General features: G+C 37.3%; 1 protein-coding gene across 4 annotated transcripts in view; it reads left to right on the forward strand.

The window, feature by feature from the left end:
- The first annotated feature begins 3,264 nt into the window (after positions 1-3,264).
- The window catches only part of picalma (phosphatidylinositol binding clathrin assembly protein a), a 33,912-nt gene continuing 18,511 nt past the window's right edge, over positions 3,265-18,665 (forward strand). For all 4 annotated transcript variants that reach the window (XM_033326342.1, XM_026373227.2, XM_026373228.2 and 1 more), the window contains exons 1-7: positions 3,265-3,375; positions 3,550-3,793; positions 15,615-15,757; positions 16,171-16,246; positions 17,027-17,129; positions 17,566-17,659; positions 17,828-17,939. In XM_033326342.1, coding sequence (XP_033182233.1) covers positions 3,664-3,793; positions 15,615-15,757; positions 16,171-16,246; positions 17,027-17,129; positions 17,566-17,659; positions 17,828-17,939 — 658 coding nt within the window. In that variant the 5' untranslated portion in view covers positions 3,265-3,375; positions 3,550-3,663. The remainder of the gene's footprint in view (positions 3,376-3,549; positions 3,794-15,614; positions 15,758-16,170; positions 16,247-17,026; positions 17,130-17,565; positions 17,660-17,827; positions 17,940-18,665) is intronic.

The following is an 18,665-nucleotide window of genomic DNA, read 5'->3' on the forward strand; positions in this document are numbered from 1 at the left end:
TAATGGTGTCTCATCCAAAGTGCCTACTCATCCCTTATTTACTGGCTCACTGATGATATGTGGGACTTGGTGTGATTGATCTTGGGGGAGATAAAATAAACACTCATATACTCTTGTTTGTCGAGACAGACAGAACCATTAGTATTAGTTCTTTCTCAGCTTTCTTGGGAAGAATGTTTTGAACTAAGATGAGCTATGGAATGAAGTTAAGCTATAGTCTGACTACTCTGAGTAGCTATGCAGTTGGACGAAAGAAGAGAACAGAGACAGAAAACTAGAGTCTCCCTCTCTCTCTCTGTACTTTTCTGCAGGTATCCCCAGTCTCCGGTAGCTGGATATTTACAGTGTGCAGTTACTGGTTCTACCAATTAGTTGAGGCAGATTGCTGCCAACAGAAGTAATTTCAAGGTACTTTACAGTGTAAAGTTTAAGACCTTAAAGAATATAATTGTATAAAAAACTATATAGAAAACGAGAGCAAGCTTGAGCAAGCTTCAGGCAACAGTGGAGAGGAAAAACTCCCTTTACAGGAAGAAACCTCCAGCAGAACCAGGCTCATCGAGGGCGGCCATCTGCCTCTACCCGTTGGGGTGAGTGGAAAGAGAAGAGAGAAAAGAACAGCAGGCAATAAAAAAACAACTAGCACACAACACAACAATATTTCTCAATCTGTCAACTAAATTAATCTAAATTACATCTTGAATAGCAATTAATTTTGGTGTATACCAATGTACTTATTTAATAAAGTGGGAGGTTTAAAGTTTCTACTTGCTAAGATTTCAGCATTAGTAAACTTCCTCTGTCAGAGTTGTGTTATATGTACACAATTTCTCACCTAATTCCACTACACTCTGGAATAATAGATATATGGCATAAGTCATGCAATAATTATTTTATTTGTTACTGTCTTGTTGAAAAATTTTTCACTGGTAAATAATATTTAAAAAGCATCTTACCCAAATTTGATACAAATTCACATTTGACATTTTGAGAACAATGTACCTGATCTTCCCTATACCACCAAAATCATCACTCAAATTTCGTTTTAACACTGATGATAATCAGTGAGAGAGTGTGGACAATGCTAAATAATGTATTATGTTAGAGGACACACTGTGCTATGTAACTTAAGGTTTTCACATTTAAAGTGATAAAAGAAAAGCCCACGAAAAAGAGTTTGATGAACTGTCAAACAGCTTTTACTGATGATTGTTTCGTTCCTATGTCTACTTTGTTGGGGACAATACATGCATTTTTTTGTTGGGACATCACAATATCAAGTACAGTTTTTTACAATCATAATGCAATTTAACACAGGGGATACTGCTTCTTTCTCCACTAATAGCAATACTAGGCAGGCAATTAATACTTGCAAAAAACCCTTATGCTTAATCTAACCTTAACCTTAACTGAAGGTGTATACGAAAGTGAGGACCAGATTCCCTTGTTGTCTTCTCTCCCATAGTATGACACTCAGTTTGCTCCTTGCAATATACGTATACACACAGAAAGGAAGGTGTTCACCTTTCAAATTTTAAGAGGGCCCTTTCCAGACACTCAACGCTTTAAGTGGATATCCACAAAGTTCATTACCTTGCAGAGCCAACAACTTTCTTAAAATGTAACCATGGTTCATGGGAAAGTCAGCAGTCTGCAGTTATTTGGCCATATAGGAAAAACCAAAAACATTATATGTATCTCTTAAATTGTTTTGAAGTTGCCCTGAAGAGACCTCATTACTGTACAAGCAAAAGCAATAATTGCAAATCCTGACCACTAGATGTCCTTAATGTTTTACCAAAATGCAGTGACAGCTGGATAAGGCTATAAGGATAATAAATAAATGTTCAGGAGCTGTCAGACACATCATATCTAATGTTGACTAAGCATAGAAGACCCAACAACCCAAGTGTGGACTGATGATGAAATCAGTGAGGAATTTGGTGTTGTATGAGTATTGCCAGGAAGTTGTTATAGAAAGAGGAAACAAAAGATGAGTCAGTCCATAAGGTGATTCAATGATTTTCCACTAACACGGTTTGTTGGCCCTACTTTTAGGCCTAAATGAAGTTAACTTGAAAATATTGTACATTCCCATATAAGCAACGGGCTGCTGAAAAATAGGCTATTTTATTTTCCTCTGTTGTGGCTTTTTATTCGTTTTTTAAAAATCATATGAATGGCATATTTATGAATATGTTATTCACTTCATATTTCCAATGCATCACAAAATAGCCCTCAAAGCCAACTTACCATGCAACATGCGCTAAACACAGCACCTAGAGCAAGGCTGTCTCTGTTTCAAGGCTCGTTTCAGTTGTTTTGCATGGGATCAGCACAGTCCTCAGTCCTCACGAAATAAAGACATTTGCAAAAGCAGATCATTTTACTTTGGGTCGCAAATGACTAACTCTGAAAATCTAAATTTTATTTTGTTCCAAGTTTAATCCCTTCAAGCTCTGGAAGTGACAAAACACGTCATCGAGTTGCTCAAACTTACAGGTATAAATAACAAGTATCATGGTCTATGAGATTGTTGCATGAAGTGCAAAGTGCAAAGTTGAGAGGTCAGTGTTGGCCAGGAAGTAGACCCGCCATTTTCCGACAAAACCTCGGTCCATTTAAAGGATAATTTAAAGCCAGCAGGAGGAGGCGCTGTAAAGAAACAGTACGAATTTCAGCGTGGGAACCAAAGAAAGCGAGAAGGAGAAGCGCGTTAAGTTAACAGCAATAAGACCGGAAATGGCATGTTTTCCATCAAAAGATAAAAAAATAAGATATAAAAGTCTTACATTTGCTCTATGGTTATTGCAGATTGCTATTTTAACCGTTTATTTTTTCTATGAAGAGAAAAAAAACAAACAAACAAAACGACACGACTTAAATGATCGTTTTCAGTGTATTTTCAAATACCAAAATATATCATTTGGAAAATCCACCAGCTGTTTTATTGGTTATAAAAAAACAAACCAACAGCAACAAGTTACTGTCTGCATATTCATATACTGAAATTTTCCCTGCGGTGTCGACTTTCTTCACAAAGAAGTTTCATCTGACTAAAACAAGGGAGATTTTATCTAAAAGCATTTTATAAAACAGTGCACAGGAAACAGGCCTATAATTTCGGTATGGATTAAGTATAACTAGTATAGTTTAAAAAATGTAAGAATTATATATTTATTTGACACATTTATTTACTACTTTATTTTGAATTGGTCTTCCGTAGGTTGTCTCCGTCATAGCGTTAGCTTTTAATGTGAAATTTGTATTCGGAAGTAGTTTCTATTTTTATTCGTCTAGCCACGGTCTGTGCGACAGACTTCCACTGGAAGGGAACAAGAGACTGTAGACGTGAGGAATCGATTAAAATACTAGGTGTGTATATTTTATGATTGTAACGGGTAGTTCTTACTGCAGGTTCAGCCAGTGTCCTTCGCTAGTCAATTTATGACCCATTAGTTCGGCAGCTAGCTAGCTAGCTCAGAAGCGATATGTAGCGATTTCCGTCGTCTCAGTATTTTTTCATCTGCCTTTCACTTTTGTCTTCAGTGTTGACAGGTGGCACAGAACCTTCGAAGACCGACACAGTCTACAAGCCCAGATAAAATCCTCTGGATTTGGATACGTTTCTGTAACGGCGACAGTTTACTTGATCGATACAGGATGTCTGGACAGAGCATTACAGACAGGATAACCGCCGCACAGCACAGTGTCACTGGGTCGGCGATTTCCAAAATAGTGTGCAAAGCTACCACACATGAAATAATGGGGCCAAAAAAGAAACATTTGGACTGTAAGTATTCCTTTTGCTTTTTGTTGGTTTAGATGTACATCTGTTTATTTAACATGGTAACCTCAAATTGTATTTGCGGCTCTTAGGGCCTGCACATAGCGTTACATGTATTCTACGGTAACTTAAGGGTAACAAGTCTTTAACTCTGCCATACTGTGATAACATAGTCTACTAACAGAAGCAGTAGCACCGTTTTCTAAAGGCATTCAGTGACTGCTACATAGAAGTGGTTTATTTCGTCAGACAGAGCTAATAAGCGACAAACAGTTTGCCTGTGGGTCAGTGTTAGTAACTTGGATCACAGTTAATGCAAGTAACAATAATAATAATAGCTTTTATTTAACGCTGTGAAAGCACTTAGTCGTTAACGTCGGTAGTTAACATTAAGAGAGCAAGATACTTAACTAATAACTACGGTCACTACATAATCCCAGTTTTTCTGTAGCTGGATACATTTACACTTCCCTAAATGATATAGTTAATCCCACTAACCGACTTTTCCTACCAAAATTATAGTACCACTGAGTTAACTTCATTAGCTAAGTTGAAAAGTCTTTTAGTGGTGGTCTGCTTGTAATGTTTAAGTTTATTAGGTTCCACCAAACAACTCACAATAAAGTACTATTTCAACTTTTAGTAGCTTTTAATTATTTTTTAAGACCAACAAGTCTTACTGTCTCATCCTGCTGAAACATCAGTGCTACAGGGACAAACACAAGCAGGCCTTTAATTTAAAGTAGTAGCTGTCTGATGTATAATGGAAGTTTGACTTAATTATTGAAGACTTTGAAGTGTTGCATGTTTTAAGGTTACAAATATGTGAGGTGTGTTTTTATTAGATATCCTAAGTGTCTGCTGGGAAAGTTACATCATTTCAAGTTTAGTAGGATATTGTGAGTGGGCCAGCAGTCATAGCGTCTGTTGAGTCAGTTCTTGTTTCAGGAAGTGACTGTGGACTTTAGCATACAACAGAAGCAAGTTAATATTAAGCTGAACTGACCACATCTGTTGTTACCATCTTTGATACTGAGGTTATTTTAGTGTTGACATGTCAATAATAAAGCAACTTACTTACCTTATCTACTACATGTGGGTTGAGTGTTAGTATGACAGTAGAACATAGAGTTCATGAATGGCAGTAGCACAGTACTCTGAAGCTTCAAGCACTCGCTCAGTAGAACGAGAGTCACACACCATTCAGCGTCGTTTTGGTCTCAGCAATCCCTTTTTGTAGGGAAATTATCTACTGATATTTATGGTCTAATATGAGTAATATGTTATCTTGATCCTTACTCATTGTTCCAACTAGCATTTCAGGAGGTACAGCATGTTTGAGGTTACAACACAAAATATGGGGTTTCTAAAATGATGAAAGGCCCTGACCTAAGTGATCTACAGCAGTATGCAGCTTTAGCAGGATTTCTGCTCTATCTGTACTGCATGTTGGATGTAGTCAGAAACCCCTTCTGGCCCCCCACCTCTTTCTTACGTCACTTACTTCGCCTTCCAATGTAAACGTTGACAGAAAACATTGATTTCCAGTATGGTTGATTAGAACACCCTTAGCTGTTTTTCAGATGAATCTTTGTTACTGTCATGCAGTCTTTTTTCTTCCAGTTAGTGTTTTATTAATTTTGCTTTAAAATCATACTCAGCATGTGTAGGATCACATGGAGCCTATCAGTTCTAATAGCACAGATGTCCATGATAACAATTACTCAATGAATGGCCACTGCTATATTGTAACTTAAAATATTTCACTGGGTGTTGTACACGACCCCTTTTCCAAGTTGAGATACTATGGATCCACTGAAGGGACATTGGCAAAAAAAGTTTCTAGTGCACACCTATCTCGTGAGCACTAGAAACTTTTCTGTGAGCACAAGATGGTATCTGATAGTATCTCATGAGATAATATCTGGTAAGCACTAGTATTTGTGCACAGTTGCAGGTAACAACATTAGCCTAAATCGGACCAATCTGACCAATTTTACCACTTTCTATTTCACTCTAAGGCCAGTTTAACCATTAAAATGCAGTTTTCTCATTGCCAAAAAGTAATCTCCATTACCATGGGGATACACATAGTGTAAAGTGTTTGCACTTTATCATGGTTTGATACCAAAATAAGCAGCTGCACTCTCAGATAAACTGGGAGATAGGGCTTTAACCGGAGAGAGAGTCACTTTTTGGCACGACACCTGAACCATATCTAAGACTTCAAAATTTTCTTTAGATGACTAAATTAGATTTAGAAAAATCTACTTATTTAGAATTTGATGCTAGCAACGTGTTTCGAAAAAAGTTAGGACATCAAATGTTGTGTCACTTAGTCAGTTTTAACATTTGGTATGTATATGTTCTGTTTAATCAAATATTGCATTTTGTTTAAATTTTTGTGCCCACTGTCTTCCCAATTGTTTAGAAATGGGTTGGGAATCAGCAAATGAAAACACTTTTTTTCTGAATCACTTTGTGCAGGATTCCTCCGGCAGATATTTGCAGTGTGTTTTATTTGTTAATTTGTTTGTAAATTGTTTTTTCCCCCATTCACATTTTTTTCTTGAGGACCAGACAGTATTAAACCTAGGCCTACTTCTATCAGCCTATCACCCTTTCTATTAAAATAAGGCACACCGGGCACCAGAACTCAACAGCACTTTGGTTTACAAACAGAATACATGCTGTTGCTGCAATTTAGTTTTTAGAGATATTAGTTATTGCTGTTCAATTTGAATAGAAGCATTCAGTCAGACCGCCGTATGTTGGCATGCCCATATTACTAGGTAAGATGGGCATGCATTTAGGTGTTAGGTCATGTTCAGGTATTCTATTGGGGGTGGTTTAATGGCACGGTCTAGAAGCCAAGATCATTTTAGGATGATTATTGTAAGAAATGTGTGACAGGTGTTTGTCAGCACTGTGCTTTGTACTGTTTTTTTTTTTTTTTTTTTTTTTTTATTGAGTTAACAGCCAATGGTATATTACAATTAGCTCCTTTAGCATTATGAGGAGTCCAATTCCACTTACCTTTTATTTTTAGAAGGAGCAGGAATACATATTTGATATTCGAGCATGTGTTTTTTTTTTACTCTATATTCCATCAGCAGAATGCTTATGCATTATGAAATAAGTGAAGTAATGAGGTCACGTCCCAGTGACCTTGGTGATTCCAGACAACTAGGTGATATGTGGTTCTTCTGTAGAGTTGTGGAGCTAAATCCTCTCAAGGTAATTTAGAGATCCACTGTTTATCAACTGTCTCACATAGATTCAAGACATTTAAAGGATGCACTTATATTTGTTTTTACATCACATGCCACATACAGCCCTAATGTGTCTAGCTGTGTTCCTAATGGCTGAAATTGGGCTTGTACACTGTTTCTATTGACTGCCTCACCATAGTTCACATTCTTAAACACAGGCATGCTAGATAAACTAAGTCACATAACTTTTAAAGAGACTGAACTAGAAATGTTAAGTGTGATTAAATCAACTTGCGTTGCCAATTTTAGCTAACTTATTTACTTTACTTTGTTTAAAGTAAATGTGAAGTAAAAATGTGATTGATTGATTCGATACATACATAAAAATTGTTTACTGGCAGTTTGCACCCCAGCAGAGTGTAGACTACAACTACAGACTCTCTGGTCTCTAGCATGACAGTGCTGTTATGTATGGTATTTCCTCCACTGAGGGTTGCTGTTCAACGATGGGCAGTTTTTTTTCCTCTGGTAATAGCCATTATGTAAAGTTTATGACACACTGTAGTTACACTGCTCAAAGGTCTGTAATGATGTACACATGATGTCCACACCCTGGACAAGCTGGCAGTCTATCGCAGGGCAGACATACAGAGACAGAAAACCATCCACACTCACATTCACACTTATGGGCAATTTAGAGTGACCAATCAACCTATCATGTCTGGAAGGAAGCTGGAGTACCCAGAGAGGACCCACGTAGACAGGGTGAAAACATGCTGTACCATTCTTGCTGTGAGGTGACAGTGCTAACCCCTACACCACTGTGCCATGTAGATAATTTGATTGCTCCATTTGGAGAATTTATAATTTTCCTTTCAGAGTTGAGTGGGCTGAACTGACTATACTAACGGTATATATTCATGGCATTTATAGTTATTTAACTCTTGGATTTTAGACAATATCTGTAGGTCTGAAAGGGCTTTTTGATTGGCGTTTCAGTACAGGTTGTACACCTCCAACGTGTCATTTGCACCACTTCCTATTTTAGTGTGTTAATGGCAGGCAAATTGTGTATTCACGCACATGCTTGTGGTTGATTTGTATATATTTGTCATACATAGGAGCAGAGTAACAACATTATAAACTACCCAAACAGAAGATGTTTTGCCTTCATTGAATGACTTATTTAAGAAAAGAAATAAAAAGAATAAGAATATTCAGAAAGGCTTACCTTTCCAGTGTTGGTTGATCTAATAGTATACTGTTTGCCACAGTTTCTGCTCTGTAAGGTCATTGAGTGAGGGCCTTATGCTCTGCTGTAAGTCTCACCCACACCCCGGGCCTACATGCAAATCTAAATGGAATGAAATAGTGGAACTTTGTTGAGTTTAATGGGAGGATTGTGGTGCTGGTTTCATGTCTCTGTTGCCACGAGTCAACTCTTCCCACTGGAATGGTATGGCTTCTAAGACAACTATACATGGCTGGTATTATTATACTATTAAACTACTCACTTTAGGAGTCTAGCTTTACTGATTCACAGAAATTGTGAATGAGATTTCTCTACATCTGTATGTCGATTTTTAAAATGTCTTAGACTTCCAATATAGGAGAAGTTGATGGCAAAGTGCTGTTTGTTCCCTGGAACCTAATACACACACACTTAATATACATCAGTACCTTTCCATCCTCCCAGTGGCTCCCCATTGCTTCACCCTTCACATTCTGAAGTCAGTGCTGCACATGGAGGAAGTATATGTAGAGGCAACAAGTGATGGCCCTTAAAAAGAGTTCTCACACCCTGTCAACCAGCTGAGCTGAATGGAAACCACTATGACTTTGAAAAGCATGTCAGATTCAGTAGCACAACTTACAACAGCTACCATATACTTTTTAAATTAATGGTGAAGGTTTTAGTCAGAAGGTGTTACCTAATTCTTGAATCGTGTGTAGAGTATTTCTTTTGACAGATGTTTCATCACAAAACGTTACCACTAGGATAGCACTGGTAACCCTGTAGTATAAATCTCAAATCTGTGTTCAGCTAGTTCTCCAGTGGGTATTTGTGTGTAGACATAGTTAGAGGTGCTCCATGTGTGTTCTAGTGTGCATCATGTGCAGAATAACTGGAAAATAAGGGGGGTTGACATTTCATGAAACAGGAAGTGTTCATCTTGTTCCTAAAGTAATGCCATGGATAAACGGCCAACAGGAAGTAATTATGTAAGCCAGCCCCTTTCCAAAGCACATTGAATCTGAGCTGATCAAATGTAAGATTGGCTGAGATACTTTTGATGCATTTCCTGGCAATTATGCAGCTGTATACAACATACATGGCTCCAACGATCACCCTGAAATGACCTATACCTATCTCATTTGAGGTATGGGACATTCCTCAACTGAGATGCATCTGTTTGAGAATTTCATGTTATCCAGTAAAAAAAGTATGCATATCTAGCAATTAGCACTTCTTAAATTACAGTGCTTACTAATTAATGTCACTAATTAATTTGAGTCTCTGCATTCTCTGTCCCATTAAGTGGTTTGTGTAGTTTGCATCTGCATTATTGAGTTTGAAAAACTTGTGTCTGGCAGTCTTTTAACTTTATTTGATGAATTGTGGGCTCTATTAAATAAAATGGTCTACTTCTTTACTAAAATGCTATTCAAACTACTAGAAAAATCCCCCTGCCCACACATGCACACACACACACACACACGCAACCACCATCACCAACCGGCACTCATGGACTGCACTCAGCTTGACATACAGTGAAAAAGCAAGGCTGTTCAACTGTAAGCAAGTTGTAGTGAGTGTAAAACACACAAAATCACCCAAATAACCATATTTGTAATTCCGTCATGTTTCCATATTTATAGTATTGTGCAAGGGTGGAAAGCACATTTACCAGGTTTTCAGCTGTTTGCCATGCTGGCATTGCTTTAGACTGAAAATCAGCAAACAGTTTTTTCCTGTTGCTCATAAAATAGCTGGTGACATAAGTGATGTCCATCCATCTCTGGTCAGACACCATTTTAAAAAAACCGCTCAGATCACATGCATTATTATCATATAATTTATTCAGTCAAGTCATGACCTTTCACGTTATCACGTTATTTACTGGCATGTAAAACAGTGGCTCTTTGTTTTAATGACAAAACCATAGTTAGGTGAAAATTTTGATATTTAAACTAATAATAAACTAATGACTAAATAATCTTCACTTTATCAGTTAATATAAACAAAGACAAAGTCTCAAAAGTTTATAGCAAACAAAAAAAGTGAGTATAGCAGAACAGAAAGATTGATTACTGAATGCAGTTTTATCATAAATTCATTTTTTCTTCTGTTGTCTCTAAATCTTGATTATTGGCATATTTTAAATTTAGCTGAATGGAGTTTCTTAAGACAAGAGTAAAACATTTTTTGAATATGTTATCGATTATCAGTCCTGGTATTATTTTGTATTTAATAGCAGTGCTCCAGACCAACCTTTTCTACTTGAACAATTTTAGGAGCGTCATATTAGTGCTTTGGTAATAAATAGACAATTCATACAATCAATGTGCTGTTTGAAAAGAAATTACAAATACAAAAGAGAAAAGAGAAAATACAAAAAAAGCAAAACAAAAAAAAAAAGAAAAGTAATGCTTTAAGTGAAAAAAAAATTAAACTCATTGTTGCTTTTTAAAACAAACTCCAACTTATTTGTAAATTATTTTGCTATGTGATAAGCTATACTGAACTTAATGGTAATTTTAGTCTTGTTTGTGGTCCATTTACTAGATTCCATTTTTAAAAAACATTTCATTTTTGTCTGCTGTATGGAGTTTGGATTAAGTGTTATGACCAATGTGGGGAAAAAAATGGTTGATTAAACAACAACTGTGTGGAAAAAATGCAACATGTGTGGCTTATGCTACTGGCAATGCTTCCAATATGATTTAAACATTTATGAAGCTATCACGCCAGGGCTTCTGTTGACAGTACAATGAGGAGAGAGTCAGGTAGCAAAGAGCAACTCCTTCTCCCTGCAGCAGTCTGTCCATGTAGAACAGACACAACAGGGCCCTATCAAAGAATTGCAACATTATATTTGCAATTAAGAATAACTCTTTGAAAGACTGAATCTTTTGAAAAGTAAAATGTGGAATGTTGATGTATCCAAATATAACCCCAAAACCATGCACCATTACTTGCCTAAGTCCTTTGCCCTGAGACTTATCGGGCCCATATTATGCCCCTCTAGGTGCTTAAAAAACAGGTAATTGAAGTCCCCAAAATGTACCTGTACACTGTCATGCTGAAAAACATTAGATTATAGTATGTGGCAAATTAAAAAATGTGCATGGGCAGACCATCTCCAAAGTGTCCTTTTTTTTTTTTTTTTTTTTTTTTTTTTTGCCGCACGTTCTGCTTCCATTTGCAGATGTGTCTGTGACTTCTATAAAGCATAAATAAGGTTCGAGAAAAGAATAACACAGAGAAAATATCTCCTGCTCTTGAAGCTGTTAGCCACATTAACCATTTAGCATCACTGTGCAGATAATGTAGCCACATTCAACAAACTAAACTGACAAACAAGACAAAACCCCTTTTATAATGGTAACACTTGATGTATGTATGCAGGTTATTCCAGCCCATAAATTTCTGTGGATTCTATAGGCTTCTCATTACAGTGCATCTAGTGACAGATGTGTTTTTAAAGAAGCCTATTCAATTTGGAGACGACAGGAAACAAATCAATTTTGCCTTATCTGGTGCAAAGTGTCTCAGGAATGTTGTCTTAAGTACAATAGTTCAAGATTTTTTTTTCTTCTTTTCTTTATTTTTATTTCTTTGGAAAAGCTGCTTCCAAAGAAAATGTATTTTACTTCAGTTTCTGTAAGAATAGATTAGGGAAGTTGGGTGGTTTCAAAGAAATTTCACACAGGGCATTTTGCAAACAATTGCCTTCTCATATTCTTACGATACAACAAGAAAGTTCACCCCAGTTGATGACTATTAGCAGCAGAGACTATTGAGAGAGACAGAGTAAGAGGTAATAGAAATGAGCCACAGGTCTCAAACCACAGTAACTGAGCAAGCAAGTAGAGCTATTGCTTACTGAGAGAAAGCTGGTTTCTCGGGGAAATGGGAAACTAGATTATGTTAACCCTAACCCTAACTCTGTTGTGATTTGGTGCGCTACAAATAAACTTTGATTGAATTAAAATAAACACAATCAGTGAAAGAAAACATTAAGCCTAGTCATGATCAATTAAATTTGATCATTAACTTGTATGCCTCTTTATCAACACTTTAAAGTGACATGATGTGTTATAGTTCAGTCTTATAGCATATACATATTCCTGTTTTGTAGGTAGTCTCACGAGAAGTGCTCACGTTTCAAAATCTCACCTATGTGGCCAATATTGACGATGAGAGGGAATTATATTATTATTATTATTATTATTATTATTATTATTATTATTATTATTATATTTTTTATAGACAAAAAAAATGTCATCTTGCGATATGTTTATTAGATAGCAATGCAATTACGTTTGACGTATTTACGTTCTGAAGGCACACAAAATTGTCTCAGACCAGAAAATAAGCATGTCAGCCACTGAAGAAGAATTGGTCCCTAAAAAGAGCTACTTCTATAGTATGGAAGTGGTTTGGCCACAAGAGGTCAGACCTCCAACAAAGCACAATATTTTGTAAAATGTGCATGAAAAGTGGAAATACAATGAACTTGTTATACCACTTGAAACAAAACCACACTGTCGAGCACAACCAGGCTATGAAGGCACATGAGGAGGAGATTGTTGCAGCTGCCGACGTGAAACCCAAAAGTAAACAAAAAACTCCATATGAAAGGAAGAGCAAAGAGTGGATGGAAATCACTGATGCGATCACGTATTGTTTGGCCAAGGATGTGATGCCAATGCAAACCGTGGAAAATGAGGTAAAACATCCCAAGTAGAAATTATTTTTCTAAAACATCCTTGCCTGCAATGTATAAAGCATAGTGTGGTGAGAGAGAAATAGTCTAACTATCTTTATCTCTTATCTATCTTTTTTTAAGGAGTTTGAAGGACCCTGGGATTAACAGTGCAGTGGGAGTTGGAAAAAAGATTTTGGCTTCTTTTGCTTCTTTATCAGTGGGCACTCCATGATGCTCAAGTTGAAATTTAACTACCTCAACACAAACTGGTCACAGAATCTAGGGATCTATAGGGATCAAAGCAAAAGATGATCCAGAGGCTGTTGGAACAAGAAACACACAAGTCTTGGCTGCCGAAAGGTTGACTTGGTGCTAACATGGCAAGATGTAGAGGTTCTTGATTCTGAGCAAGGCTCTAGGTCCTCTATTTGAATTCACTGATGCATTTTCTGCTGAAGACTACATCACCTTCTCATGTATGAAGCCTGTTCTTCAGTTATTTAATAAAAACATCCTACAGGCAAAGAAGAATCACACACACCCTACAAAGACAAGAAGTCAAGACTGGACTACATGAACAGCAAATATGGAGATGCGGTGACTGATCAATAAATCTGACAACTCTGCCTGAACCACGTTTTTGCACCCAGCGATATGAGCAAAAGTGAGAGCAACTCCATCCAAGCTAGAGCAGTTTGTGAAGTGGAATTCCTTCTATCAGAGCAAAGTCACACAGCTGCATCTGAACCTTCACTTGAAACAGAAGCAGACATCCAACTGACTCAAGGTGACTTCAAGAGAGAAAAGAATGTCCTTGGAAGCTTTTTTAAGGCCACGGCAACACAGCAGACAGGCATGTCTAAGAGAGAGAAAATCACAGCTGAATTACACAGCTACCTGAACTCTCCACCGGCAGACGGCGAGAGTGATCCCCTGAGTGTGTTTAGCACAGGGAATGTAATAACTTGTCAAAGATCAGCTCTGAAGCCAGCCTCATTTCATTGTATTTTTATTTTAACGGGATATATTTACACAAGAAATTATAGGCAGTGCAACAGTTTGAGCAATGATATCCTACGTCATATGATGGTCATTTAGAAAGGTGATATATTGCAATTGTTATTTAAGTTTTGACACATTAATTCATTATAAGCAGTGTTTAGTCGAGGTTTGTTTGGATTCCTACTGTTCACATTTGTCCTTAAAATGTGAGTACATTTTTATCAGGTAATAATATTGTGAACGCTCCACAAGAGTTGCAAGGTTAAGATTTTTTGTTTTTGTTAAAGTGCTGCTATGTTATACTTTTATTTACTGTGGATTTATACTTAGATAGTTAGATAGTCTTGACATCAGTGACAGTATTTCATTGTAAGGGAAGAAATGCCCTTCATTTTGTTTGCACTAATAAACACTGGGGTCTGCAATCTGCAATCACAGATAAAATGTTGTCAGTTTTTTTTTCTTATATCATCATAAATATTATCACAGATGTTTTTAAAATGTCAAGATATAATTTTAATTGTAATTGCAGATAGACTCTACACATGGTTCTCTGATCTTAATTTATGCATGCACGAGGCGTTCAGTCGCTTCAGTCCCCACTGTTCAAGACACACTCTTGAACAGTGGGGCAGAGATGGCTGGAAAACAAGAAGTTCAGGGGCCTGATGACCAACTTTAATAAGCACTGTTCTAGAGTATTGCATCTTGACTGTGTGATGAGCATGAGCTGGAGGTTGTTCTGATTTGTTCTAATGCAAAAAAAACTTGACAGACTCCAGTGGAGAAGGTTACTGGTGAGTTTGTGCTCCCTACAGCTGCTTCTGTCCCATCTGAAAAGCCTTTTGTTGTCACGTAGGTGGCCTATTGTGGATATAAAAAGAAAAAAGCCTTTTGTGTGGCTTTCAGCAAACACTGTGGAGGATTCATAGACCACCCATGTAAACAGGCCTGATGAATGAATAACACTGCTGTCTCCTGCACAACAGTTTGTTTAAAATGAACTTAAGATATTGCTGTCATTGATGTGGCTCTGCAGAGAGAGGTGGTTGGACAGTTGGAACCGTAATTCAGTGTGCAGTATATTCTATAAACAGGCCCTTCTATGATCCTTAATCGGTTCTTACTACAGATTTAAAGTTTAATTCAAGTTAAAATGGAAGATGTGCAGTTAAGAATGGGCACAAAGTACCTAAAGAGGGGGGCCTCTGTATTTATATGTGTACTCCAATGAGGTCTGGCATCACTGATCAGTCCTGTGGCCTTGATGGAAAGAGGAACTAAGAGGCATTTGCTCTTACTTGAGGCTAGATAGTTGTGGCGCTTAGCCATGGCACCCACACTGAGCATGTATGCTCTGTCAGCCCACAAAAGGGTTTTTCATTTCATTTCTATATAATTTCATTTTAGCATAAGAAATTTTGTCAAATTCTTGTTCACATTGGCTTTCCAAAACTGATTATTTGTCCTGAAAGTCGTTGCTTACCTGAGCTCTGCTTCACCAGCGTTTAATCACCCTCTAGTATTTTATCGATTATGGTCAATAGAGTGTTAATAGAAAATGAAAAAGAGGCGCTGAGGTGCTGTACATTGATTGCCTCAATTTAACACTGGCAAATTAATTTATTTATTGTTTCTTCCCTCCCTACCTTGCCCATTTTCTCTCTCTTCCTTCCTCAGACTTGATTCAGTGCACAAATGAGATGAATGTGAACATCCCTCAGCTGGCTGACACTCTTTTTGAGAGGACCACCAACACCAGCTGGGTGGTTGTCTTCAAGTCCCTCACCACCACACACCACCTGATGGTCTATGGCAATGAGGTCAGGCTTTTGTCTGTAGCTGTTTTCCACCTGTGCCAAATTGAATGGCGACATCCTAAAGAACACTGACAAAATACATTGTGTGGCTTTCACCTGAGTAGGGCTGGTAAATTCAAACATCTGCACTCACCACAATATAAAGTACACACTCATGGGATAGATAAATTTGCAGTAAAAAGCAAACGGGGAGCTATTAAGTAAAGAAACTATGAATTATATTCTGACATATCCAAAATGAACTGATATGGAAATAAATTATTTCCCAGCCTTGGATATGAGATGTCTTGCAATCTTTTCATAGTAGTGCACTAAATACGTGCCAGCAAGTAAAGCTTTTTATTGTGTAACAGTAAGTACTTCTGTTAATCACAAATTGTGCAAGCAGAGTTCCTCATATGCTCTTTTTCTTGCAGAGATTTATACAGTATCTGGCTTCAAGGAACACACTCTTCAACCTCAGCAATTTTTTGGACAAAAGTGGTCTACAAGGTATATCCCTAACACTGAAGACATTGTGATTTTCTATATTTTGTTACAAGTAACAATGAACTGTGTCTAGTCACTGTTACATCTGTTACTCCAGGACCTGATTTTAACTTCTTCACCTATGATAAAGCTCCCAATTTCTTTTACTAAAATCTTATCAGCAAGGCACACTGCTGCACTTTGTGACATGCTTCATCCTCATGAAAATTTTAACTATTGAACTCTGAAGGCATAGAATCAGCATCACTTTTTCCTGACTCACAAAACTCGAAAAAAGAGTCAAAAAAAAAAAAAAAAAAGAAACTCTATGGCACAGATAATAATCTAAAATCACCTACTGGATTTGCAGACGTGATTTTTAAATTGGGAACGAGTCATTGGGGGGTGGCTGTGGCTCAATAATTTGACTGCCAATCACAGGATTGGTGGTTCGATTCCCGGCTGCCACGTCACATGCCAAAGTGTCCTTAGGCAACATACTGAACCCCAAGTTGCCCCCGGTGAGTCAGGTCAGCTGCATAGCAGCTCTGCCATGTGCGTGTGAATGGTTGAATGAGACGCAGTGTAAAGCGCTTTGAGTACCAGCTAGGTAGAAAAGCGCTATATAAGTGCAGACCATTTACCATTCATTGTTGGCTTTAATTTTTTATGGGATTGAGTGACAATAACAAAATATTTGAAATCACACTACTACTTGGCAATACTCAGCCAATATTGATCTATGTCATGACATTTCTTATGACCCCGCCTCACTTATTTTGTACTTGTTTTGTTGTAATGCAGGCTATGATATGTCAACGTTCATAAGGCGGTATAGCCGCTACCTGAATGAGAAGGCTGTGTCCTACAGACAAGTAGCTTTTGACTTCACTAAAGTGAAAAGAGGGTAAGGAGGTTTTATTTTCACTAGTTCCCTTTCAGTGTAACTGACTTTAATGTTAATGTTGACAGGAACCATAAAGCTCGACATTTCTGAACCTGAATTTAGGCAAGCGGACAGATGGTGCTGAATCATACTGCCAAAACATCCATTGCAGTAGTTTTCCTTCCTATATTGTGACAGTTTTTTTAAAGGTTGCACAAGTTCATAACATATGTAGCAAGTTCCTGTTTTTGCTTCATAGCATTGTTTTAATGCTGATTTTCAAAACATGGCATTGTGAAGCTTTGCATTAGAAGGAAAGATGTATCCACTGATATATTTTGTGTTTATTCATGGCTTAAAGTCATAATGTCTTAACAATAACAGGAGAGTCGCTAAATAAAGACAATTAGGACTAGTAAGTCTGTTTGTTAATTTTTTTTTTTTTTTTTCTCCACAGGTCTGATGGAGTGATGAGAACCATCAATACAGAGAAACTCCTCAAGACCATCCCTATCATCCAAAATCAGATGGACGTCTTACTCGATTTCAACGTGAGTGTTGTGTATTGGCTGCAGGCATTGGTATTTGACTATTGCTGACACTTGTTCCATAATGTAATTGTAATGTAATGTAATTTGGTTTCTTGTGACCCAGTGGATTTTCTGAAGGGAAATCTGTGACAAACTTAAAACAGATTGTTTTCAACATCTCTTTTCCAGGTCAATGCCAATGAACTAACAAATGGTGTAATCAATGCAGCCTTCATGCTTCTGTTCAAAGATGCAATTCGACTGTTTGCAGCTTACAACGAGGGCATAATCAACCTCCTGGGTAAAAAAACTTTTGTTTTGTCATAGCCCTGCTGACTGACTGACTGTTTTTAACTTACTGTCTCGTGCATTATAATCTAAGGAGTCACTACAGATGATGAGGATAGTGGCCATAGGTGAAAGCTTGAATTATCCCTTATGTCCTTGTGTAATAGTTTGCGTTCAGTTTTGGAACATGGGATCACTTAGTGGTAGGGCAGTTTACAAAGCCCAGGGATGGTGGTTCCTGGGACTTATTTCCTTTGGAAATTTCACAACAGATTAGAGCCGTTAGTGATTTGTTCACAAGTTTTACAAACAATTAAAATTAATCAGATGATTTTTAAAGAATGATCTCCTGGTATGGCTGCTAATTGAAGTTATTCATTTATAAGGCTTATTGATTATGAGAAAACCCTTTTGCAATTTTGTTGAACAGCTGAGGACCATTGCGATAATGGAGCAAACAATAGAACATGGCATTCTTTACGTTAGTTTAGTACCTCAACATCAGCAGTTGTTTATTCTTTATAGTTTCAAAATGGCCAGAAATAAAGAACTTTCATTAGAGACCCGGCAGTCTAATGTTGACGGGTTAGAAAGGGAAGCTACTCAATGCGAGAAATTGCGAGGAAACTTTCTTATCATACTCTTTACTACTCCTTTTAGAAAGCACAAACTGGCTCTAACAGGGACCAAAAAAAGGAGTGGAAAACCCTGATGCACAACTGTGCAAATATCTGTCAGT

The sequence above is a fragment of the Anabas testudineus genome, chromosome 14, assembly GCF_900324465.2.
Source record: "Anabas testudineus chromosome 14, fAnaTes1.2, whole genome shotgun sequence".
Classification (NCBI taxonomy): Eukaryota; Metazoa; Chordata; class Actinopteri; order Anabantiformes; family Anabantidae; genus Anabas; species Anabas testudineus.